This window comes from Glycine soja, chromosome 10, assembly GCF_004193775.1.
Source record: "Glycine soja cultivar W05 chromosome 10, ASM419377v2, whole genome shotgun sequence".
Taxonomy (NCBI): Eukaryota; Viridiplantae; Streptophyta; class Magnoliopsida; order Fabales; family Fabaceae; genus Glycine; species Glycine soja.
Window position 1 is genome coordinate 1,663,501 of NC_041011.1, and position 26,101 is coordinate 1,689,601.

The 26,101-nt window shown below is 34.9% G+C and overlaps 5 protein-coding genes across 5 annotated transcripts; 1 reads left to right on the forward strand and 4 right to left on the reverse strand.

Moving 5' to 3' along the window:
* Positions 1-96: 96 nt before the first annotated feature.
* On the reverse strand, positions 97-5,928 carry LOC114371895 (magnesium/proton exchanger). The gene is made up of 9 exons (XM_028329208.1): positions 5,685-5,928; positions 4,868-5,316; positions 3,625-3,800; positions 3,011-3,129; positions 2,758-2,915; positions 2,494-2,621; positions 1,789-2,005; positions 1,538-1,667; positions 97-631 (listed from the first exon to the last, which is right to left on the reverse strand). Exons 2-9 carry the CDS (start codon positions 5,226-5,228, stop codon positions 334-336), a joined length of 1,587 nt encoding a protein of 528 aa, XP_028185009.1. The 5' UTR covers positions 5,229-5,316; positions 5,685-5,928; the 3' UTR covers positions 97-333.
* A 2,191-nt stretch (positions 5,929-8,119) lies between these two features.
* LOC114371894 (pentatricopeptide repeat-containing protein At3g62890) lies at positions 8,120-9,975 on the reverse strand. The gene has a single exon (XM_028329206.1). The coding sequence runs from the start codon at positions 9,849-9,851 to the stop codon at positions 8,145-8,147; it is 1,707 nt and encodes a 568-aa protein (XP_028185007.1). The 5' UTR covers positions 9,852-9,975; the 3' UTR covers positions 8,120-8,144.
* Positions 9,976-14,790: 4,815 nt separating this feature from the next.
* LOC114372075 (60S ribosomal protein L22-2-like) lies at positions 14,791-16,840 on the reverse strand. The gene is made up of 2 exons (XM_028329466.1): positions 16,527-16,840; positions 14,791-15,178 (listed from the first exon to the last, which is right to left on the reverse strand). The coding sequence occupies exons 1-2, from the start codon at positions 16,739-16,741 to the stop codon at positions 15,034-15,036; spliced, it is 360 nt and encodes a 119-aa protein (XP_028185267.1). The 5' UTR covers positions 16,742-16,840; the 3' UTR covers positions 14,791-15,033.
* Positions 16,841-16,904: 64 nt separating this feature from the next.
* On the forward strand, positions 16,905-20,079 carry LOC114372073 (outer envelope pore protein 16-4, chloroplastic-like). Its single transcript, XM_028329465.1, has 6 exons — positions 16,905-17,064; positions 17,143-17,194; positions 17,282-17,313; positions 17,411-17,444; positions 17,532-17,599; positions 19,809-20,079. Exons 1-6 carry the CDS (start codon positions 16,951-16,953, stop codon positions 19,947-19,949), a joined length of 441 nt encoding a protein of 146 aa, XP_028185266.1. The 5' UTR covers positions 16,905-16,950; the 3' UTR covers positions 19,950-20,079.
* A 2,018-nt stretch (positions 20,080-22,097) lies between these two features.
* LOC114370017 (UDP-glucuronic acid decarboxylase 2-like) lies at positions 22,098-26,101 on the reverse strand. Its single transcript, XM_028327304.1, has 7 exons — positions 25,356-26,101; positions 25,127-25,274; positions 24,538-24,617; positions 24,293-24,376; positions 24,109-24,183; positions 23,280-23,372; positions 22,098-22,729 (listed from the first exon to the last, which is right to left on the reverse strand). Exons 1-7 carry the CDS (start codon positions 25,944-25,946, stop codon positions 22,517-22,519), a joined length of 1,284 nt encoding a protein of 427 aa, XP_028183105.1. The 5' UTR covers positions 25,947-26,101; the 3' UTR covers positions 22,098-22,516.

The following is a 26,101-nucleotide window of genomic DNA, read 5'->3' on the forward strand; positions in this document are numbered from 1 at the left end:
AGATAAGAATTATACAATCAATTTTGATGAGAGCGGAAAGAAATTTAATACTATATTAGTTAGACAAATGAAAGCATAACCAAGAGTAACACAACATCGTTTAAGTGGATATATAAAGAAAAAGAAAAATTCCAACAAAAATTGAGTATTTTTTTGTTACAAAAATATCAGTATTTATTTAATACAGTACATGAAAAGAAAGAAAAAACCCAACTAGTCCGTCAGCGTGACGAACAGCCATGAGCCCATGATGACTGGAGAGGGCACCGGGAAAACATAATGCACCTAAGGATATTGCCAAGGATCTATACAATAAATTTGCTATATACAATTCTAAATGAATCCAGAAACCTTGAGTGACGATAGTACAACAAAAATAATCCACAACAACATGAAGAACGCACAGGTAATCCATGCCCAGAGCCTAGGCCCTCCTAGCTCTGCGCCAAAAATTATACGCCTTAAAACCAAAACTAAGATACACCCGACAGAAGTGGAGAAGAAAACAATCAACGAAAAGCTTAGTCCCCCTGCATTTTGGATTCTGAGAGGTTCTCTATATGCTATGAAGTTGTACAAAGTATCAATAAGCCATGGAACACCAATACCAACATATATATTCACCGAATTGCTACAAAAAGAATAAATAACGAAGTTAATAACCAACTTCATCAACACAAAAAATGATTTGGCAAGTCATAAAGCAACTGATGGTTTCATCTATGCTTCACAAATGCAGGATTCATATGGGTATAAACTATAAAATAAAAGAGGACAAACATCTTACAAAATAATGAAATTTCAATTTGAAATTCTAGCAAATAATTTTAGTTACTTTTACAGCATAATTTTAGTTATTTAGAAGCCATTACTAGCATTTTTATATTAGTATGTAAGATTCCCTAGTGAATAAATAATAATTGTAGAACTGAGATTTCTGCATTACTGGGTATTCCATGTATATATTGAATTATTTCTAATTGTCATGAATATAGATTTTTTTTTTTTAATTCTGAAATTTGACTTGAAGGAAAAAGTATTCCTGTTACATTCAAAAACTGTATTCATAGATCAACACTTGTAATAATTACAAAACTCAGGTCCAATTAGTCCTGTGGTCTTTCAATTAAATTTCTTCTTAACAAATAAATAACTCTACCTATGTTCATAAGTGTCATTCTTTTTGTGCAATTAAAACATAGCATGATACATACATACATACATACTTAATGAACTTCCATAAGCCTGCTCCACAATATTTATATTTTCTATTTAGGACTAAACTTTACCATTATCGATCAAATTATATTTCAAAATCAGATGAGATGCAAGAAACATATAATCATGCCAATAAGGGGTTGAACCAATATCAACCAAATAATAACATCCTTTTGGAATCAAAAGAATTAAGAATGCTAAGAATATTATTAACTACTAATATGCTTCCTCAAGAAAAGTGTTAAGGCAAATCATGATGTAATGATGACATGTGACTGTTTCCTAAAGCAAGAATGAGGTAAATGTTGAGATGGAAAACCTGCAAGTGATGTTTGCAATTGCAGAATCAGCAGTTTTTTGACGTTCTGCAGCAATTTTGCTTGCCACTAGATCAGGCCATGAGGTTCCACTGGCTAGGGCTGTAAATGCTATCACGTAAGCATTTATCCCTGTCAAAGAGGGGGGAAAAAAGAACTAAGATATGCAGAACTGACATTAAAAAAGGCTACTTTGGATCTATATTGATCTGTAAAGAAGAGAACAGGAGTATCATTGAGTGAGAAAGAAAACCTGTGACACAACTTATAACATCTGTGATCTTAGTCACAACGTAAGCTATCCCAGAGATGAAAAGCAGAGAGCAAATGAAGGAGATCCATCCATGAGCAATTTGGCATGGAGGAACAAATGCAAACAGAAACCTCCAAGGTAAAATCAGCAATTGCCAGAAAATACAAGCTAAGCGGAGACATGCATTTTTTATTTTTTTTGATTCTGGTCTCAACAACTGTTGAACAAATTATAGACTGGTATTGAGAAATTGACAATATAATGTCGGAATTCTACATAAGTGAATTTATTGACAGTTAATAATCATATAACTCATTTAAGAACACATTAAAACGTAAAGGTTGTGCTTAACTATGTCCTACAAAGTGTGTATGTGACATTTATGTGGGTATATATATGAGAAGATCAATTGCACTATCACTAGAAAATACACTTTAACAGAAGAAGCCCATATCCACGTCTTCAAATCCATAATACCACTAAAACTACCTGATTAACTGAATCATAGTAACAGTATTACTAGCAACGTTCATGAATCTGTGACAAGATCTTGCTCCAACTAGTTTTGTAAAAAAAATTGGATTTTGAAGAGCTTAACAATGTCAATTGATAAGGAGTAAGATTTAGTTGTGGTTGATGCTATTCTTGAATCTATGATATCAGCATTTAACCTTAAAGATACACTTGCAACATAAAACGAAATACCCTCAGTGCATCCAGAAATTGCTGTCTCCAAATTGTAAGCAAGTGTGTATCCACCAATGTCGTTTCCTTAGCTTTGTCCAAAATTTCAGCCTCATCATTTATTGAAGGTACTCTGGCATATAATGGATCTGCAAATTATAAAATTTGGACAAAAGATGGTTCTGACATTTCAGGATGTTTCTAATTCTGAGCAAATTGTTTCAGAAGAAGAAAAATTTGTGCTAAGTCAAGCCAATTTTCACTACATTAAGGTGGGAGACCTACCCGTGGGGTTTTCTGAATGAATGGAAAAAATATCAACAGTGTCCCCATTTTCTTCATTAACATGCTTTATATCAGAGAAATCCACCTCCGCATGGGCTTCATGTTGAAAATAAGGAGTCTCTTCCGGCACCCAATCCTCTGGCCTCTCATCTCTTGCACTTTAAATAAAATATAAGGCATCAAAATCAAGATTCAATTGGACCATGAAATTTTAATTTAAATATAATAAAAAGAAGCAAGTAGAAGCACATACATAGGTAGAGAAATATATGGCCAACGTTTGTCTTGAGCATAAGCATGAGTCAATAGTAATCCGTATTGCAGTACAGTCAACAATGCCTCCCAGAGAGTCACAACGTTTGGAGTCCATACCTACATTCAGTTTCTTGATGAGTATTCCACAAGAAGAATAAGAACGGTGAAGAATTAAACAAGCAAAGTGATAATATTAATACAGTTAAACAAGATATGCGTTGTTTTCTAAATACTTTTGTTTTTAAACTTATCTAACCTTAAGTATGAGTAGAAGAATTATAATTGTTCTGACTTGCTGATTGGGACACAAGATTGTATAGGATATTCAGGGCTAACTTAGGAGATGCAAATGCACTTATAGATATTGGCCATGAAAACCTAAGAACTACATCTAACATTCTTGGAAGTGAGAGACAGTCTCAGAAGTTTTCTCTCACTATCTTTCCCTAAATTTTTAGGTTACCTACAATTTCTAAGGCAAGAAGTCTTCTAGTGAGAAATGTAGGCCCAGATTAGAGTTCTTACACAACCAGAAATGAGCTAATGAAAATAAGAAGGAAACTAATAATACATATTTAAGAAGTTCTAAACAGAAGAGTGTGGGTATATTACCTCCAAAATTATGTATAACCAAATGTAAGCCCAGAATGACCAAAACAGCTCCACCAGCCATACTCCTAGATCAGCAATCTTCTTCAGCTCTCCTGCTTTTGGAACTACTACACAAACAGCGTGGATGGGGAACAGGTCAAATGCTGCAGAACCAACAAGTGTTCCGGGTCCCAAACCTGAATATTCAGCAGTTATAGTTATTACATTGCTTAACAATCTAATGCCCCTCAACAATTCCAGAAAGAATTAAGATCACAATAAAACAAATACTACAGCATCAAATATTATTCAAAAGGAAGAAAGTCACTGCAAGCACTAGAGTGACTCATTCGAACAACTATTTGCACTTCCCAGCATTAAAAACCAAATTTGAATAATCAATTAGTCAGCAACAACTTTGTTGTAGTAAAACATGTTTCCAATCACATCAAAGATAGAAAAGCTGGAGGAACAAATTAGTGATATAATTGACATGCTTTATCCTTATAAAGTTATAATAATACAAGCGAAAGCAAGATGCTAACTTGTGTTTCTAGGGACTAGTAAGCTTGAGACAAATTTTTATGAACACAAAGTCAGTCTTGAAAGCACATCTCACTTTTTTTCATTGCATTTTGAATTTTTGAAATAAAAGTCATTTTATTTGAATATTCCTTTTATAACTTTTGTACCTCTGATATCTTTCTTTCCACTTGATACATAGAGCACCATGCTGTCTAACATAAGCTAAAAAGATCTTCTAACATAAAGTGTATAGAAGAATTTATGCATACAAGCATGTATGTTTTCCTTAAAGGCTGTTGGCAACTAACCCATCATGAAATTCTATAGGTACAGCAGGAACACAATAAAGAGTAATCAGAGTTGGAGTCAGAAAGTTTTCCAAGAGGTAATAATACAAGGAAAATAATGAGAAATTAATTGCTTGGTCTATTAACATTTGTTCAGAAATTTGAGGGAATTACAACTTACAAGGGGGAGAAGCAAATTCTTCAAAATATACGTATCAGTATTCTATATGTAGCCTACCAAATAAATGAAATTTTATCTATAAAATGACAGTGTCTGTCAAAGTAGAAAGACAAAGGATTAAAAACATAAAAAGTAGTAGCAAAAATTATTACTTATTGACATATACTCCCTAAATTTCAAATCTACCAAGATGATAATCAAGAAACAAATCAAACTTGATTCTAATACTCTCACAAAAAAAGGAGCAGAACAAAAGCTTTGAAAAACAAACCTCCAGCATACAGCTTCCCTATGTTTTGTATAGCATCAATGGTGGCTAATGATATCTGGGGAAAGCTAGTTCCAAAGGCCAACAAGCTAATATCCGCAATAGTGTAATTCCAAACTTTTTCATGCCTAATAGTTTCAGTTTTAGTAACAGGATCTACCTCCACTACCTTCCTTGTGTGCTTGACCACATTTTCCATCGATTGAAAAAAGCGAGCAGTTATAGCCGATAATCCGATAAAACAATAAGCAAGGCAAAGGAAGTAAAAAAATGCCCGAAAATTATCTCCAAGGGTAGTTTCTCCGCCAAAAATTAAGTAGCTTTCACACTTTTCGTGCCCCAGTATGTTGGAAAAGGGAACCATTCTTTCGGCCTCTTTTGGCAGTGAGGTGTCACTCAGTACAAATTGCGGTTTAATTATGAGACTTCACGCAAGAAAACATTCACAATCCCTGTTAAAACAAGTCGGTTATTAGAAGACAAACTGAAAAGTAAAATTGATCATAAGTCAAAACATTCTATTGCTTAAACAACACGAGATCCGTTTTCAATTTTGATAAAACAATCATTCAACTGGCAACATGAGCACGCTTAAGTAGAGTCACTCAGCTTCTACTAATAGTAGATTCAGAAGAATTAATATTTGTTATTTTCTTTTTTCGAAGTTGTAAAACTAATCACTAGCTGGTACAGGAGTTCGAGCACGGAATGATTGAGTGCATTCAGAAAGGGAAAAAGGCATGATCTAAAATAAAGATACAAATGCAAACTATGGATTTTGATGTGAGAATTAGAAGTGCAAATTCAGAAAGAGAAGTACCGACGATCTGACCGGCGAAGGCAGAGTTCGCCGGAGTTGATCGCAGGGACTTTTTTCAGGCGAAAACGATTTTTGTTACTTGAAGAAAACAAAAATGGAGCAGAAACTGGATTCGGGAATAAGCTTTTTATAGAACGTGGTGTTGCAAGGTGAAGCTTGTTCTGTGTGTCAAAAAACTTATAAATGATAAATTATTTGCCCATTTCCCTTGAAACTAGAAATCACAACCGCGCGCCCAAACATTGCTGCTTGGATCACACGGGAGATATAGCATACATTATTATAGAGTTTTTTTTTACTGTTTAAAAATTTATTTAAAATGATTTAAGAACTTAAAATAAAATAAATATAATTTATAAAAATTAAATTAAAGAAATACTTTTTCAATAATAAAATATAAAAAATACTGTAACAACTAAAAATATATTTAAATCTTATAAATAAAATTACAATACTGCCGAAACAAGAATCACGTGGCGTTGAATGGGTCTGTGGGTGTCACTACTACCAGATTGTACGCACACGTACCGTTGGATTTGGAAACAAGAATCACGTGGCGTTGAAAATGTGTAAATGTTAGTTTTTTTTATCTATTATCAATTTAAAATTACAGAAAAATATTTTTATTTTCTCATTTTATAGTTATACATTTTAATAATGTTTAGTCATGTTTAAATACACTTCTCACTATGAAAAAAAAAGGAAAGAAAATGAACTAGTGCAAGATATTTATTACCTTCTAGTGAATAGCAGCAGATATTTATTATTTTTTGGAGAATAGTGAAAGATATTTATTTTAAAAAATAGACATTACATCAGTGATAATTAATTAAAATATTGACTAAAAAATATTTTGCTATCTTAATAATTATTGTAGTCTTCCTGAATCAAAGAGCAGCCAAAACTCAAAAAAGGATTAAGTGGAGAGGCAAAAAAATGAATTCTAAGTGCACGATAATAGGTCGTGAAGGAACACAAGAAGGAAAATAGACTTTAGTTTTATAAATCTCCCTCATTGTAGATTGTACTAATTAATAACTTTTATTTATTCATTTAGTTGTCTAAGGTGAACGTAAATATATTTTAAATGGATGACATGACCTTCACCTCTCCGTACGTTAGTAATTAGTAAGTGCTACTAAAACTAAATCTCAATTCCCTTGGACTATAGACTGCCAAAACAGGAAGCTCACTTTGTGGACGAATAAGCTTTTTAGGCAATATGTACTCGGCAACTATCCAAGAAGTTTCATCTTTAAATCATAAAATACAAAGGGGACACAATGATTTTAAAGTTTTTTTTTTCTCCACTGCAAAAAGGATTAATATTATAGAACTAGAGTGTCTTCGATGCCTCAATGATAAAAATAAAAAAAAAACATGAACAATTTCACTCGTTCCGGAAAAGGAAGCTCACTTTGTGGACGAACAATTTTTTTTATGGGAATATACACTCTACAACGATCTATGAAGTTTCTGTTTTAATTTTTAAATCATTGAAACACAAAGAGACACAATTGATTTTTATTTTTCTATTGTAAAGGCAAACAAACGAAAGAATAACAGCTTGCACATTCTGTGACCCGTGTGAACTTTTTTTGTATGTGATATTACTCTTAATTCACACTATCTTTAAAGAATAAGTTCCTTTCCTTTCTTTTTTATCTGAAAATAGTCTCCACCGTTCTTCATTTTCTCTCAAGTAAAATCATTCATGAATCATCAGGTAGTGCATGTATGCTACATCATCAAAATCAAACCAAGGTTACTTACAGCAGGTAATTTAAACCTCCCTCGAGCGTTAACCTGAACATGGCATGTCCGAAATTACATCTATCCCTAGGTTTTTACTTCTGGTTTCAAAGGTTTAACCTACGTGTTCATTCAGTGACCTTTATGAACAGCTAAATCATCCATAAAGCCCAAAATTCACTATCATATATTATAGCAGCTGAACGTATAATTGTACAATAAGACTTTGAGTTTAATAGACACTTTATGATCACAAATAACCTCCAACAATCTAAAAACAAACATATTTTTTAAAAGATAAAAGTTTGAAAATGATAATTATTTTCTAAAAATAGAATAGAGAATGAAGATTATTTTCACAAATTTAACGGACCCAAACTTTTTTTTTGGTAACGTAGGAAAAGAACATACCCAAACTTCTTTTTTTCTAATTTTTTAAGTAAAGGAAATAAAATGATAGATTAACATAGATATCTTAATCATTTATTCATTTTGTCTTTAATTATTGTTATTCTCTTCAAATCCACAAGGGGATGCCCTTAAAACAACTACATTTAACTGTTAAACTTGCCAACTCAAAGTTAGAATCTGCTAGTCCAACTATCAACTTCATTTTTACCACCCACTTTGTTAGAATTAGTTTGCTAGATTTTCGGTAGAATTTGAAGTGACAAAATCCTAAATTTCAACAAAATTTATGCTTTATATTTACCAGTAGTCTTTGCAGGAGCAAAGCCCATTTTTAAAATGGTGAAATCGGTTGCAATCTCTAACAATAATCTCCCTATTAAATTCCTTAGATATAATCTTGATTGCAACATGGCAATCGCTACATATCCTCAAGTTCTTCACAATCCGAATTGTGGTACCCGGGCTTGTCCTGAGGAAGCAATATGCAATTGCCAGTTTTTCACTATGAAGAGACAATGCAAACTCCTTCCCTTCCTCATCCAAATCAAGTAATACCTCCCCAGTGTTACGTTCATAACCATGCTTTTCCAACCTCTTCATAATCTCATCAAGCATTACATATAAATTTAGCAATTCTGGATGAGAATTATCCCCAGCAAAAAACTCACGAATAACGCCATCTACCTCAACCAAACTACACCCTGGAAGTTTCTTGATTCCCCGGACCTCCATAAGATCTCTCAAATGCCTCACTTCCCTCCACCGTCCCAGCTTGGCATACACGTTAGAAAGAAGAACGTAGGCACTACTATTTGCAGGGTCCAACTCAAGAAGCTTCGTTATCGCTATCTCGCAAGTTTCAACATTCCCATGAATCCTAGCCCCATTAAGCAGAGCTCCCCATATCATCACATCAGGTTCCATAGGCATTGATTTCACCACATTCCAAGCATCCTCAATACGACCTGCTCTGCTGTATAAGTCCACCATGCAACCATAATGTTGAATCATAGGGCTTACACCATACTCATTCATCATCCTCTTGAAATATTCATTTCCTTCACTAACTAACCCTCCATGCACACAAGCACAAAGAACAGCCACAAACGTCACAGCATTAGGCCTCACACCATCATTTACCATCCTTGCAAACAGTTCAAGGCATTCCTCCGAGAGTCCATGCATGGAAAAAGCAGTAATCATGGCACTCCATGCCATCACATCCTTTTCAGGACCCAAATTATCGAATATGCATTTCGCCCTTTCAATGCTTCCACATTTGGCATACATGTCAATCAAAGAAGTCCCCAACACAACATCGATTTTCATCCCAGTTTTGTCAATGTAAGCATGAACCCACTTTCCATGCTGAAGCGCACCCAACCGCGCACAAGCTGAGAGCACAGATGACATGGTGAACTCATTGGGTCGGAGTTGACTTCCTTCCAACGTCTGCAAACTGCGAAACAAAGAAAGCGCCGCCTTGTACTCGCCACAGCTTACGTAACCATGAATCATGCAGCTCCACGATATGACGTTCTTTTCAGGCATTTGATCGAACAGTTTCCGCGCAATGTGAATCATGCCGGCTTTGGCGTTTGCATGGATGATGGCGTTCCAAGAGGGTAAGTCGGGTTGAGTAATTTCGTCGAACGCTTGGCGGGCGAAGGTGGGGGTGCCACATGAAGAGTACATGTTGATAAGGGAGGTTTGAACAAAAGGGTCGTTGGCGAGACCAAGGAGAAGGATTTGAGCGTGGAGTTGGCGACCTCGATGAGGGGTATTGATGGATTGGAGAAGGAATGGGAAGGTGTGAAGATCGGGAAGCACGGCATGGAGGCGCATGCGAAGGTAGAGAGAGAGTGCTGGCGGAAACGCTGGATTTTGAACTCTGCTTCTGGTGCTTGCTCGAATCAGGTTGTTCCACACGAACGATTCGATGTTGGGGTGGGAGAGATGAAGACTTGGGTGCGTGCATGATATCGCCTTCGCGGAAGCACGCATTGGTGGTGAGTGGTTAAGTCAATCATGAAACTCCTGAGTTCTGATCAAGTTCGTGGTTCAGATTTTAATGCAAGAAAATAAATCATATAAATTTTTCTTATTTAATTTCTAAGAACAAAAAGAAAAATAAAACTAACTTATTAGTATAGTTTTCTAAAATCAATAATTTTAAACGGATCAACTAAACCCTGAGGAACTGATCTCCAAACAAAATCACCATCTTGAGCCCTCGGGCCCCACCCAGCCAATCGAACTAAGGTTGAATTTAAAGAAAGGGTTAATTTCTAGTAACAGATAAATTAAGATTCAAATTCTCAATGAAAAAATCTCTACATCTAGGGTTAGTCTCGATAACCATTGTCTCTAAAGAAAAACATCTGATAAATAAAAAATGACATGAATTAGTTTGTGTGAAGAGTGTGGTTAAAACTTTAAAAGAGTGTTAGAGAGTACATGTTTTTACCATTTTTTTTTTATCTCTACAATAAACTGCTTTTTTTTTTCTTTTTTACATCAATGTTGTTTGTTATTGCACCCTTTTTTTTATATTTATGTAACAGAAACCATTTATGATATTCAGCTCATTCAAACTAAAAAAATCCCCGATTCCCATTTCTCTAACCCATTCCATCATCGTTACAACATCTCAGTCTCCCGAAATTCAAAAACCATTATCTTTCCTCTCACTGGATACGCCTTTGATACTTTTATACTTTCAAATATAAAAATATAAACAAATTATCTATTGAGAAAAAAAAGGTTAAGCAAAGTTTATACATGAGTGTTTATGTTCGAACCTTTTCTTGATTCATCATTTATCAAAACGATTGATGTGTTTTGTTATCTTATGTGTTTCAATCAATATAAGTAGTCTCTCCAATGCAAGTAACATATTAAAATATATATTTTATTCCAATCATGAAGAAAAGATAACGGATTGGGTCAAGATTCATGGTTAAAAAATTCCATTTTCTACATCTCTGTAAGGAAAATGTTTCATTTGGCAATTTTATCTGCCACTATGTAAAAAGTCCCACCTCAAGGCTTATCAAAATATCAAAGCCTCCTCCTGTCCACTCGAAAAAAATATCAAATCAGAAATCAATGAACAATTTTAAATATCAATTGCACCAAAATCTTTACAAGTTAAAAACAACAATAAATCAATGGCAAAAACCTCCTTGTTTTTCATCTTTTGCTTCTATAGATTCATGTTTTTGTTTCTCTAGTGTACGAGAAAGAAGGGAAAATAATAGGTTTAAATACACATTTTATCATTCAACTTTATAATTTTATAAATTTTATCACCAAAAGTTTCAATTTTGTGAACTTTACCACTGCATTATTCAATTTTTTAGAATTTTATCATCTAGTTAAGTTTTTGTCCAAAATTGAAGGTAATTAAGTGCTAAATCATGAAATGATTGCAGACTCATTTATTTGGTAGAAATGTTGAGTCAATTTTATAAATTTTAGATGATAATTACAAATTTTTGTTGCCGCAACTATATGAAAATTTCTTTTCTGTGGTTTTGTTTGTATACCTAAAGTGTACTTGTTAATTCTTATGAGAAGTTTGGTGTTCAACTCGTGCTTGAAAATCAATTATCTCAGTATCATCTATATAAATTCAACTAACCTTCAATTCGGCATTTCCTGTTATTTTTTATATTGCATTCGAGCACTTGATGTCTCATTTATGGAGAACAATAATGAGTTTTTAGCTTTCATTAATTAGTTCCTATGTTTGGAGGCTCTCACTATTGTTTAATTTTTGAATCTACTTTGAAAAGATTGCTATATATATATATTGAAATTTGTTTCCAGTAAAGCAATTTCCAATTTCGTTCCTATGGTTTTGTTTGTATACCTAAAGTGTACACGAGGTCTAATTTTTGTTAATTCTTATGAAAAGTTTGGTGTTCAACTTGTGCTTGAAAATCAATTATCTCAGTAAGTATCATCTATATAAATTCAACTTACCTTCAATTCAGCATTTCCAGATATTTTTTATATTGCTTTCAGGCACTTGATGTCTCATTTATAGAGAACAATAATGAATTTTTAGCATTTCATTAATTAGTTCCTATGTTTGGGAGTCTCGTTTCTATTTGAGTTGATGATTTTAATTTCATGATTTTTGGCTTTTGCTGTTCTTATTTTAGGATCCATCCGTATTTGTATGGTTTTGCTTTTCCAATTTCTAAGCTTGTTTTTCTTAATTTTATGATTTTCTATTTCTATTCAATTATGTAAATATCATTTAAATGTTATCTTCTGTTGATCGTGGATATTGGCTTTGTTCTGCTCCAGTTCATTCATTTGCAGCATGTGCTGATTTATTATGTTCATGAGATTTCGGTGTGTATCAATTTGCCATCCGTGCAGCAAATTAGAATGGCTAATAAGTCTAGATGAATTTGATTTTTCTTCAATGCGATCTTCAGTATTATTAGTTTCTGAATTTGATCATGAGGCATATGGATTGAGTTTTAAACCTTTTTTCTTGCAATGTAGAGTAGTTTTGTGTTGCGTTCTGCATAGCATCCAATCTCCGCATGATTTGGTGATGTCTACCCCAGATCAAACTCTCAAATTTGTCTTCAACTTCACAATTTTCTTAGGTCTACTATGGGTGTTTCTTGACTTACTTCCTCTATGGTTTCTGCTTTTTTGGTCTCACAGGGAAGTCAAGTAGTGGAAATGTGGTGTTGTGAAAATCTTATTACATGATTTGGTGATCACAACCCTGAATTTAGAATTCTTGGAATTTGTCTTTTGCTTCATATCTCAAATTACTTCTCCTTTTTTTGCATTGGTAATGTCAAATTTCTCTCTCGCTATTTTTGTATCAAAAATAGTGCGACTTTAAGGTTATTGGTTTGATCATCTTTGTCATTTCAAGTATATGTGAGGTTTAATCAAGAATTTTATATGGCTTTACTGGAAAGATGAATAATGAATTTATAGCATAGTGTCTTATGTTTTGATGATCATTCACTAGATTTTAAATTGTGGGATTTCTAATGGATAGTTATATACTTCTCAGTGATTTTGCGAGTAATGAATGTGTGGAGGCTGTGGATGCTGTGGGGGGTTGACTTCATTCTTAACTAAGTTATCTGCTTCTATGGGGTTTTGGATTAGTTGTTGTTTCTAACAACGGTATTTGGTAAGTTGGTAATGTCAAATTTCCTTGTTGTTGTTTCTGTATCAACAATAGTGCGACTTTAAGGTTATTGGTTTGATCGTCTTTGTCGTTTCAAGTATGTGTAAGGTTTATTCAAGAATTTTATGTTGTTTTACTGGGAAGATGAACAATGAATTTATATTGTGTTTGTGTGCTTGTGCTTGTGTCATGGGTATTGGGCGCTGTTCACATGTTTCTGAAGAATTTATCTTTATTACTTTGTCTTCTCAATGGACTACTAGTATATTGGAAAGAGTATATTGAACAAGCTTTGTTAGGTCAATTTTTGGTATTAGCATCTTTGGTGGTATAAAGAATTATGCTCCTCTTTTATATGATCTTTAAGTATGTCCCCTTAAAATTGGATGTCGATTGTTAGTTCAAAACACTACATTGAGGAACAATGAAAATTTAGAAGCAGGTTTTAGATTGTTGATCTAGGTGTTACTCCACCGACCTCGTTATGTGGATAAAGACATGTAGAAGTTTGAACCAAATATGAATTGATTATGTGAGTGTGTCATATATTTCCTAGGAATATAGCTTTTATTTGAAGGATCTTGTACTAAAATAATGGATATTTCATAATAGTGTCTTTTTAGTAAAATTCATGATTATGTGGATAAAGACATGTAAAAATTTGAACCAAATGTGAATTGACATCTTTTTGAGTTTGTCATATATTTCCTATAGGAATATGACTTTTATTTGAAGGATCTTGTACTAAAATAATGGATATTTCATGATAGTGTCTTTTTAGTAAAAAATTTCATTGTATGAATAAAAACATGTAGAAGTTTGAACCAATATGAATTTACATCTATGTGAGTTTGTCATATATTTCCTAAGAATATAGCTTTTATTTGAAGGATTTTGGACTAAAGTAATGAATATTCCTTAAAAATGTTTGACATTAAAATGTTGATAACAATGTTGATAATGTTAAAATTATTGATAACAATGCTGAATTGCCGAAATTATATTTTTGGGTAACATTTATTAGAATGCTGATAATGTAATTTGTAATTAACAATAATGCTGAAACTTCATTTAAGTCATGTTGGTAAGATATTATTTGTGGGTTCTTTTTTATAAATTTTTGGGTGATGTGTTAAAATTAATTGTTTTTTAATCTAACTGAGCATTTCTTGTAATTTTGTAATGTTATTAAATTTAAACTTATTTGGTAATTTTGTAGATGAAAATAATTTAATAAAACTAAAAAACTGTTAAAAAAGACTTCATATTCATTAAAGACCTCTTATTCACTAATGATTTGAGGAATAATATTATAATTTAAGTTGCAAGTAGAGTATTTTTATTAGATTATATAATTTTTATCAGATTAGCCAATTTTTTAGGTGTAAAATGTATTCTTGTACATGTATTATCGTGTCTTTTTTTTTTTTTTTAGTAGGTCAAATATGAGTTCCGAAAGCAGCTTTACGAAAGTCATTCATGCATCACAGATTCCTTTTTGGGGTTATATTTTTAAATTGTAAGTAGACTATACTCAAATTTTTGTCATGTTGAAATTTGTTCGTTCTAATTCTCGTCTCTAACAATGCTGAATTGCCGATATTCTACTCTTTTCCAGCTCTAACCATCTCACTAATCCACCTCAACTATTGTATCAGCTTACGTAACAAGATGAATCCGGCATTGAAACCTACTTAGGGTGATTATAATCGACGTGAACAGCAATTTTATATGCCGCATTGGAGGCCAAACTGAAAACTTCTCCCACAGTAACTGTAAATGGAAGCCAAATTAAAGATACATGCCAACATAAAGTAGCATGTATTGCATCTGACTTTTAATGACAACATCTCCAATAACCTCTATGAAATTTCATATGAAGACATAACGTCGGTCCAAATAAAACACAGGAATATTTAAACCAGTAACAAGTTAAATAAATAAAACAGATAAAAGAGACTCCACAATAACTAAACCTAAACAGAAAATGCCTCAAGACACAGAATTAGATCTTCAGTCTTCCTCTTCACCCTCGTTCTCAGCGATGTTGAAGTATCTCAATTCATAGACACTCCGCTCCTTGTTGGATGCAATCACGCGAAGCCAATCCCTCACATTGTGCTTTTTCAAGTACTTCTTGGTCAAATATTTCAGATACCTGAGAAAGGTGTAAATGAAACAAAGATATAAGCAAAGGAAATCAAAATACTATAGAAAAGACTACTACAGTAGCACCCCCACAGGAAATTGGGCGGCAAACACAAAAAAATTACAGAATAGATTACAAGGCAATAGTGAGGAATGTTCGAACTTTTCCTACTTAAATATTAGAAAAGTTTAGAGATGCTTAAGTTGGTTATCTCATGCATGAATATATCCTAAGCAATAGTTTATTTGCATTTTCTATACTTCTCTATCAGTCATAACATTAACCCTTACTGAGAGATATGATAAGTATTTGGCTTTGGTAACTAAAAAGCCCTATTTTTATAACCCAAACATGATAGAACATACATACAGCATTAGCAACACGTCATCTCAGTTAAGATAACTAAACAACACCTGAATACATAGTTTCTTTCTTGTTTAATTTAACCTTCCAAAAACTTTATAAGTTAGTAAGCAATCTGACAATTCACAACATAAGTTAAAACCTACATTTCGAATCGTCTTAACATGAAGCATATTCTGCCAGATTACCGCATTTAATCTTACACCTATTAGCCAATCCCATAGTACAAAAATACACACGAATATGTTAAATAACTTTGTAGAAAACTCTAAGAGTGTGTTTGAATGGAGGAATTTAAAATTCTGTCAAATTTTAAATTTTAAGAATTTCAAATACTTAAATTGAAATTCTTTTATTCTTTTATTTTTAAAATTTTGTGTTTGGATAAAAAAAGTCAAAATTATGAGGGTGAAAAAAAGAAAAAATATGATTGGTGTGCTAGTTATACGTGTTTTTCTACGCTTAGACCCGATAGATGTTCCACATTCGGGTGTTTCTTGAAGAAGAATGTAAGAAGAAAATTTTAATTTCTTGCTTTTTAAAAGGAAATTAAAATTCCAGATTTTTAGTTATTTAAAATTCTGTTTTAAAATTCCAAAATTTTAAAATTTTTTGACAAACAATGAATTCTAAATTATAGAAATTCAAATTCTCTGATAAATTACTTTTCTCAGTTAAAATTTTCTATCCAAACATACTCTAAAAGACTAAAAGAGCTTTAGCTTTAGTTTTCAAACAGTTTTCTATCGTGCTGATCTCAGTGTCAAAAAACGAGGTCCTGGACTTACTCTCTTTGAAGTTCGAATATATCAGCCAACAGAACAAGAACATCAACTAATAATGAATAACCATACAGAAAAATAAACAACACGGATTTTGAGAAATGCTATAATCGATAAAAGAAAATAAAAATCCAGTCCTGTGAGAAAAAAATGGCAGCATACAAGAGGAGAATGGAACAAAACAGCATCGGACAAAAAAACGAAGAGAGTACCGTTTAGAGAAGTTGCTGTCAGAGGTGACGGTGATCTTGCTCTTGTCCCTAGTGACAGTAATGGAATCGCCGAGTGCACCGGCCTTGCCGCCAACCTTAATCCTTTCCTGAAGGAACTTCTCCAGAGAAGCAATGTCCATAATTTTATCCTCCACCGGCTTCGCGCAATCGATCACAAAGCTCGCTCCCTTCTTCTTCCCCTTCGCTCCGCTCATTTTCGCGCCTCTCTCTCTCTCTCTCTCTTGGGCGCGATGGTGATGATAAGCTGCAGCAGTGTCAAAGAACAGAGACACCAATATAAACTAGGGTTTCTGTCTTTAAAACGCCAAAAACACCTGCCGTTTTATTATAAGCCCGTTCCAAACTACTTGGGCCGAAAATACTTTGTTCTGGGCCGAGACCCAACTAAACAGGCCCAATAAAAATGTTCCTATCCAACTGCACCTCCCACGACAGAGAGAGAAAAATGGAAGAAGACCTGGACGGCGTCGCTCCGTGCTCCTCCCTCGCCGTCGAGGCTATGATTCGTGTCGGAGCGGTAACAACATCACCTATTCTACCTTGCTTCAATCGAAAATAATACTCCTAATGAAAGAAACTCTGAATTGTTGTTCAGGCCGGTGCAATCTGGGGCTTGTGTGCTGGTCCTTACGACGCTCGTCAACAGGGTAACTATGGAAACTCGTAACTCCTAATGTATAGTTTCTATTATGATTATGAATTTCTAAAACGTAACCATCCATTTCTGTGTGCAGGTCTTAGAGGCTCTGCTAAAGCTTCTTTTGTGGTAAATGATTTGTTTATATTTGTTGTTTATCGAATTCTCGAAACTAGTGCTAGGGTGTTCTGTGAGCTGATGACTTGATTTGGGTTGCCAAGTGCAGGCAAAGTCGGTTGGCAGGTTTGGGACTCGATGCGGTAATTTAACTGTGGACAAGATGATGTTTGTGCTGTGTAATCATGTTTTGTGTTGTGACATTAATGTTGCTTGATTTGGGGTTTTAGGGTTTGTAGCTGGCGTTTTCAGTATTACGCGATGCGGGGTTCAGAGGTACCGAGGGCGGAATGATTGGGTTCGTTTATTGCTTCTCACTTTTATATCCTTTACCTTAGTTTGCAAATGTTCAGGAGAATATTCAATCGCGACTTGACGAGATATAGATTTTGCGACTGTGCAAGGGGTGCAACATAGTCATTTTTTCAACTATTCTAGACCTGTTATGAAGCTTAGAATCTTAGATTTTGCTCTTTGAAGATAGTGTCAGAAAAAAAATATAGAATGTGTGCATCTATTAAGACAAAAAAAATGATTTTTTCACTTTTTGTTGATTTTATGCTTCACATGCTGGGATTGGTTTAGAAATTTCTTAAGTCATGTCATATGTTTGGATATATATAGTTGTTCTTGACTATACCCAAGGGTTGGTCTCAATACTGCCTCGTCATGTCGGGGAGAGAGATGAATGTGCCTAACTATTAAGCCCAGGTAGTCCAAAATTGGCAAAAAATATCAATGTTGCACACATACTGTTGGGGAAAAACTCCCTCGAACACACAGAAAACATACTACAAATTGAAAGAACACATAATTAATGTGTTTGACATCTCTTGTCTACATCTACAGGAACATAGTAAATTTTCACTATCTCAAATAAGATTACAAGTTTCATAGACAAACTTCAAAAAACCCTCTCTATTACAAGTTTTTTGGATAAACATGAGAAAACTTTTTCATCACATGGCCTCTTCTCCCTTGGGTGTGAGGCCTCTTTAGGTTGGGTGGTTTTGCATCTTGAGTTTACTCACCTGAATTAATAACCTCTCCTAGCACTGCTTTGAAAGTTGAAACCTTGGATTATTTCAAGACCATTGAATGTCACTTTCACTCAATGATGACGACTTCTAACCTTAGTTGTCTTCAGAATTTTTCCAACATGTGCAATATGCCCAGATACATATCCTGGGTGTATCCTCTCTTATTTAAAAAAAATAAAAAATTTGATCTATGTGTTTGGCTTACAGCTTTGATACAGCTTGACAGTTGACACACAAAGCTGCAATACATTGATATTTTTCTATTGAAATGGTTGTTTCAGTATTAACTCCAATGCTTCTGTTACAGTTTTACACATAATACTGTAATAACAAAATTCGCAAGGACTAGGGCTTGCTGGTTTCGCAGTCACACATCATATCATTGCTGCTTTTGCATGTCTTTTTTGTTCTGGGTCTCTCACACTTTGCCGGTATTGCTGGTCTGGCTTCCTCTAGTCTCACATTGCACCAAGGCACCATAACCCTTTGGTTGCATAACATTACCAGGCTACATATAGTACATTTTGTTTATAATATAAAGGCTTTTCAGATGCTGTAAATGTCCAAGCACATAAATACTCAGGCTTTCCGCAGCATTGCCCCTGGATATAATATGGAACAAATACGCAGTTGCTCGCCCATTATTTGCAAATGTGTCTATTTTGTATTTGCATGCGTGAGAGGCCATCTAGACTTGTAGTGCTCATTTGTATCAGCTTTATTTTAATGAAAAATAATTTTTTAATATTTTTAATGTGTTTGTTCAAGTTTTTGAAAAAAAAAACTAAAAGAAATCAGATTTCTTATTATTTTGAGTAGCATTTCGTTTAAAAAAAGCTGTTATTTTTAAACTAACTTTTGAAATAAAAAGCGTTTTCTATGATTGTAACCAAACAAACTATAGTTTCTACTATCTATAAAATCCTTAAAAAAGATAAATTGCTTTTTAAAATTTTTAAAACAAATGGGTCTTTAATTTTGCTTCTATGGATTGTTTCAATGCCTCCCCTGTAGTCAGAGTTTAAATGCTTCTAATCATCTTTGGAAAGTGCCACCAGTGGTGTGAGTATGGTTACTTTTTATTTGAACACTGCATAGCATCATTATTCTCTCCGCGGTGATCAGTGACAGGTCATTAGTCGCTCGGTTATATATTTCTGAGGAAATTTGAATTCTTGTTTTGTGGCTAGATTCTTCTTACCAGACAACAGTCTTCATATGATCAGTGGTTTTGACCACATGATGTTCTTAATGGAAGATAATATTGCATATTTGTGTGAAATATGAATGTGCTGGAATCTTATTGATATATTGTAGTTTTGGGGGCTAGTTTGGCATTGATTCAGAAACCACCGTTTTTAATTTTGCACGATTTATTTTTGCATATGCGTTGCATGGTTGCATATGTTGGCACTAAACTTTGAGTAACAATGAGTTGCTGAAAATTAGTTTAAATTTCCCGAACAGGTCAATGGTTTGATTGGGGGTGCTGTAGCAGGTGCAGCTGCTGCTGCTGCTGCTGGGACACGAAGTTGGTCACAGGTGATAGGGATGGCCGGTTTGGTTTCTGTTTTCTGTGCTGCAGCTGACTATTCCAGAACATCTTAAAATACATCTGTGTTTAGTGTAATCTTAATTTTGGTTTTATTTGTACTTTGTCCAATTTAATTCCTCCTTGTACTCTGATAGAAAATTCATGCAGTTTGAAAAATTCAATAAATTTGTTATTTAGATCGGAGCTAATGTCTACAAAAAAATATATGAAAAAAACCCAAAAGAAAAGAGTGATCTCATATTATTTCACATTTTTTTGCCATACAACGTTGCGAGAAGAAACATTTGCCAATTCCCCCCCCCCCCCCCCCAAAAAAATCAAAACTCTATATCTGTGTACCCGTATCTGAAAAAAAAAGTTTAGTATATTAACTTTTAGTGTTAACAATATAAGAGTTGTAAAAAAAAATATATATATATAAGAATTGGTATAAATAGTTAATTACAAATAGTTCAATTTCAAACAGATAATGTAATAAATTAAAACTTTTGGAATACTTTACTATCAATCTAAAATTGAAGAAAAAATATTGAGATTTTAAACTAATTTTGGAGGAGGAGGAAGGATATATAGAAAGCTTATTATTATATACAACATTTAAAATTAATATTATATAGTTTATTTTAATAAATAGGAAGTGGATATTAAAACAATGAATCTGTGACATTCCATTTAGGTTGCAACCCGTAAAAAGTTGGTTTGGGTTAAAAAAAATTACTATTTACGTTGAGTCGATTATGAAGGACATGGACGCTCTGGAGGTGTTCGATGTCTCGTAACTAAGTTTGAAAATGTTCTTAATGATTGTGAAGACTTTTTCAAGTCAGTTTGAGGTAGGGTTTCAATTTCTTGTTATATAAGCAATAATCTTAGTGTTGAAACATATCAAAACTTTTTATGTTGAACTACTTCCTCATTTGGGTATTTTAGAACTCCAAGATTTCAAGGGGAAACCTAGGTTCTTATACGGGGATTCAATGGGAGCATCAGTGTACTTACTATTGCATAAAAGGGACCCTTCGTTTTGGGATGGTGTTGTTCTTATAGCACCCATGTGTAAGGTATGAATGCTTTCTATGAAAATATTGGCATTCATTTAAATTAAACTTTCTTTCTCTATCCTTATTGAGAATAACATGATTAACTGTTGACATACAAAATATGGGTCAAGTTTAACAAAAATATGCTCAAATATATGTCATATATCAGAAAAATTAATGCCATCTAATCAACAAAATTAATGCCATCTAATATGGGTGATTTGTAGATTTTATTTTTTAATATAATTTGTTATCAATTATCTCACCCTTTATTTAGGCCTAAAAGTCATATATATTACCCCCATTTTTAGACTTATTCTACAAGTTTTAAGCAGGTTACACTTTTAGTGTTACAAGGGGAGCAAGATGTCGTGACAGACCCAAGAATGAGCAATGCATTATATGAGCAAGCTAGTAGCAGAGACAAGACCATCAAACTGTATACTGGAATGTGTCATGGCATAACAACCGGAGAGACAGATGAAAACATTACACTTGCGTTTGTTGACATCATAGCTTGGTTGGATAAGCACGCAATCAAGGCAATTGTTGAGTCCGTCAAATTAATTTAAAGTTATGGCATTGAGACATAGATCAGAATTGCATTACCTACAAAATGTTGACACAAAAATTGGCTAATTGAGTTTTGTTATGGCCAACTTCACCCTCCCTGGCCCCAATTTGTTTTTTCCAGAAATGAAGCAAAATATTTTAGGCTTCAAAATCAAATATTGTAGTATAATTTTCGTAACAACATAAATATTAGGAAAGATTCGTAGTTACAACAATCTTTTATTAGTAGTATTCCATTGATTTAAATAAAACAATTTAATGGTATCTAAACGGATCTTGAAATATCCATTTTGTGATTGGTGAATATTATATATCCATTTTGTAGTTAGTCATTGTATTGAATCCATTATGGGTATAACTATTATATTTTAGATGACTATACTAAATTATTGTAACTTATAATAAAAAGTCAATCTCTCATTCACTTTCTCTGGTATTATTTATACAAGAAACTGAATCATTTCCCGTTACCGGACTAATCAGTAGAAGAGGGAAAGACACACACTTTTGTGGACTCGACATATTTGTACAGTTTTCATACTTACTATAATACATAGTTTGTTGTAGAAGGAAGTCATAAACAACGAATGATGATGAAGATCGTAATAATTTCAACAAGAGTGTAGCAAACTCTACAAATTCAGAGATGAAATTGCAAATAAGTGGTGAAGTAATGAAGTTCGAATAAAAATAGAACAAGTGAAGGTAAAATGTTGAAATAAACTATAAGTGTAGCCTCTTGCACGTACCAATTACATCAAAAAAAAAAAATAGAAATAGAATATAGATGGCAGGAATTTGAAAAATGAAATCATGGGTGGGGGTTGTCAATCTTGAAAGAGGGTAAATAACCCGCATGTAAAGATTGACGGAGAACAAACGACAAAAGGGACATTTTAGTAGAGCTCATGTAACGCTGTGACGACTAATGGGCCTTTGCGGGCCAGGGTTATCCTCGAACTATTATTTTTTCTCTTTCTGGCTCTAAGATACATGACATGCTAGAATTAGGCTACGGATGCCTTTTCCTTCTGGTCACCAAAAATGCGTTGCCGGAAGTCAGAAACCATTAGTGGGAGGCCCTTGCGCAGGTCAACCTTGGGTTCCCAGCCAAGTTGATCCTTAGCCCTACTTATATCAGGCTTTCTCTTGTGCGGGTCATCCTCTGTGTTGGGCCTGTACTCTATCCTAGCATCAGGGTCTATTGTTTCTTGAACCACCTACATCATCCCCAACAAAGCTAATGTTAACACGTGTATCTTGACCCCCAAGAAAAAAGAGGGAAATAAAAAAACGCAAGTATATAGATGCATTCAATTAATGGGGTCTATCAGCTATGAGACTAAAATACAGAGTTCACCGACAAAAATACAGCCCTTTCTTCCAAATTAACACTGTTCATTTCCATCCACAATACATGATTAAAAAATGAGTAAACAAATCTAGAATGTAGGAAACAATCATGCTCATGCCACAAGGTAAATTGAGAATGGGAAAAATGAAGAAAAGGTATCCCATGCCAAGAATGATGTATGAGTAAGGTTCAATTAACTTATTCGGATGAACATGAGCCCTTCGGATTATTAGTATGCTCATGAGTGCATGACTATGAGCAATTTTCTTTTCCTTCCTAATCTTAATTTGCACTTTCTTGTGGGCAGTTTCTCAGAATTAAGCTCAGGCATGATATTAGCCTACTAGTTTGAAAGTAAGAAAGTTTCAACCTTACCGCTCTTATAAAATTATATTTGAAGAAAAACCCAACTTTACCTTGGCAAGTTCAAGCATGGTAAATTCTCCGGGATTTCCAAGATTGAAAGGTCCCACGTGTTCTCCTTCCATAAGGCGGATTAGACCCTCCACCTATTCCAACATTAAAATATCACATTAATACAGCAAAAATAGCAGATATTGAGCAAGATTCTGAAGGTATAGCAACAATCTCACTGAATGCTGATCTAGGCCATAACCTAAGTAATTGAGGACAATATTAATATTTAATTTACAGTACACGTGTCATTTATCAACTTCGTGCATTCAGCTTACAAGGACGCTGTCGCTTCGATTTATCTAGGCTTCTGTATTCCATTGTTTTCAGTGTGTTGAGCATTTGAGCTTGTGAACTTTTTATTGAGTAAACTGCAATAATTAAGACCTGGCCCACAAGGGCCTTCAAACTCGCTTTCAGTCACATGCAAATGCTTCTTCAGTGAAATTAGCCACCGTTAACGTCACACAGGAGTATGCACAATGAATGAGTCATTCAAACGCACGTACAAACCTTATCATTTACAAAAGGAAAGGACCCTTTTTGCAGAAATCGATGAATTGTTTCTGTTAAATATGCAGCATGCACATGGGGAAAAGTTACATTAAAGTTTGAACCAAATGACCAAAAGCCACCAGTAATCGAAATCCAACCCTTGCACAACAAGCACCATATATGAACTCATACAGATTCTTTTTTATATTTGAGGGGGGCGGTGGATATATTAAGCATTTTCAGCTAAAGAACAAAGATATATGCTAATTACATTATAAGCAAAATGCAAGCCAGTGGAAATTAATAAGAGTGATGAGAAAGATATTATTCGCTTACCAAATCAGAGACATATTGGAAACTTCTTGTCTGTTTCCCATCTCCATAAACGGTCAAAGGCTCCTTCCTTAGTGCCTGCAATAAGTTCACCAGATAGAGACAATTATTACACAAATAAAGCCAACAACAACTCCTTCCTTCCTAATTCAAATTCAAGTAAGGAAGAGGTATACAAAAGGCCAACCTGAGCAACGAAGTTACTAACAACACGGCCATCATCTAAGCACATTCTAGGCCCGTAGGTGTTAAAGATTCTAGCAATTCTAACCTGTAAAACACAATACACAAGAGGCACCGTTTGAATTTTCATAACTTGAAAAGCCCATCAAATCAAAGGCTGGACCAAACAAACAAATTAAACAGAGCAACAGCAACAAAAATTGATGAGAGACAGACAGAAAAGAGTTAGTTAGGTCCGTAGAAAATGACCTCAACGCCGGCACCTCGGTGGTAGTCCATGGTCAACGTCTCGGCCGTACGCTTTCCCTCGTCGTAGCAGCTTCGGACACCTGTCACACATCCATGCACCCACACATATCATAAAACCATCCATCACATAACCAACATAAAACTCTTATCACTTCAACTTTAAAAACTGGCCCATTTTGTTTTTACCCCTCTTAAATATCAAAATCAATAATACAATAAATAAATAAAATACTGAGCGTGCAGTTACAGTTGCAGTTGCATGTCCCCTCTTCCTTCTTCCATTTCTAGCTAGTTTCTACAAGTACTTCCACTGCCACCAACCCGTCACTATCTTTCACTTTTACCGGCGATTTTCACTTTTCACGTTTAACCGCTGCTTTGAAATGAAACAAAAAACAAAAAAAATATCTCTTCCCTTCATTTTGTGGACCCTCATATCACGGGTTCCTCGTTGGCGAGACCCTGGAATTCCTACAACCCGGTCCTCTACCTCCGTTCCACGTGTCTTATTAAGTTAAGAAAAGCATGCCTAAACATGGCCCAGGCCCAGAAAGTCCGGTGGTCACCGGAGAAAATGAGAACTACTAACCAATTGGGTTGACGTTTCCCCAGTAAGTCTCCTTCTGAGGGTGCTGCAGAGGATCTCCATAAACCTCACTGGTACTCGTCAACAAGAACCTCGCTCCCACTCGCTTAGCTAGACCAAGCATGTTCAAGGTCCCCACCACATTGGTCTTGTGGACACAATTAAGGACTCCAATTCCCCAACCAGATCCCTAAAACTTTAATTAAACAAAAATATAAAACAAAAAGGATATGATAGTCTTGACGGGATTGAACTTGTAGTGGACAGGGGAAGCAGGGCAAGCCAGATGGTAGATCTGATCGACCTCGAGAAGGAGAGGCTCAACGACGTCGTGTCGAATGAGCTCGAATCTAGGGTTTCCAAAATGATGCATCACGTTCTCTTTTCTTCCCGTGAAGAAATTGTCCACCACGATCACGCTGTCCCCTCTCGCAATCAACCGATCCACCAGGTGCGACCCAACGAACCCCGCGCCGCCGGTCACCACGATCCGGAGCCCCTTCCTCTTAATTCCCAACGGCACCTTCCCCACCGAGTGCACCGCCGCAGCGACGCGGTGGTGGTACGCCGGAATCTTTGACTCGCGCTCGAAGTACGAGATCGGGAGAGACTCGTACGGAACGCTTGAAGAGGATGAGGAAGGGACGAGTGTGAAGAAGAGGGTTGCTATGATGACGCCGACGAGGACGAAGACGAGTCGCTGCTCGCGGAGCATGTAGTGAATCGGGCGAGTCACGGTGAACCAGGGCTTGTGGGGCTTCGGCGAGTACGAGTCGTCCACGGGCTGAGCCTCGTGGCCTCTGAAAATCAATTCGGAGCCCATTTCTATTTTCTTCTTCTCACTCAATTCTGAATTCAAATCTCCTTCTTCAGAAGAAATTTGGTTTGAGGAGAAATGCGGAATGGACTGAGTTCCGAGTTGGGAAGAGACCGCGACTCAGTCGCCGGGGACGGGAATGAGATGCGGGTCAAGTGTGT

Coding starts and splice junctions, on each gene's coding strand:
- LOC114371895 (XM_028329208.1), bottom strand. CDS start 5,228: ATGGTTCCCTTTTCCAACATACTGGGGCACGAAAAGTGTGAAAGCTAC. Junction 2,622..2,757: donor TCATTCAGAAAACCCCACGG/GTAGGTCTCCCA, acceptor TATAATTTGCAG/ATCCATTATATGCCAGAGTA. Junction 1,668..1,788: donor TGTTATAAGTTGTGTCACAG/GTTTTCTTTCTC, acceptor CCTCTTTGACAG/GGATAAATGCTTACGTGATA.
- LOC114371894 (XM_028329206.1), bottom strand. CDS start 9,851: ATGCGTGCTTCCGCGAAGGCGATATCATGCACGCACCCAAGTCTTCAT.
- LOC114372075 (XM_028329466.1), bottom strand. CDS start 16,741: ATGAGCGGAGCGAAGGGGAAGAAGAAGGGAGCGAGCTTTGTGATCGAT. Junction 15,179..16,526: donor GACAGCAACTTCTCTAAACG/GTACTCTCTTCG, acceptor CACCTTTCTCAG/GTATCTGAAATATTTGACCA.
- LOC114372073 (XM_028329465.1), top strand. CDS start 16,951: ATGTTCCTATCCAACTGCACCTCCCACGACAGAGAGAGAAAAATGGAA. Junction 17,065..17,142: donor CTATGATTCGTGTCGGAGCG/GTAACAACATCA, acceptor ATTGTTGTTCAG/GCCGGTGCAATCTGGGGCTT. Junction 17,600..19,808: donor ACCGAGGGCGGAATGATTGG/GTTCGTTTATTG, acceptor TTTCCCGAACAG/GTCAATGGTTTGATTGGGGG.
- LOC114370017 (XM_028327304.1), bottom strand. CDS start 25,946: ATGGGCTCCGAATTGATTTTCAGAGGCCACGAGGCTCAGCCCGTGGAC. Junction 25,275..25,355: donor TCAATCCCGTCAAGACTATC/ATATCCTTTTTG, acceptor AATTGTGTCCAC/AAGACCAATGTGGTGGGGAC. Junction 23,373..24,108: donor TCCAATATGTCTCTGATTTG/GTAAGCGAATAA, acceptor ATGTTGGAATAG/GTGGAGGGTCTAATCCGCCT.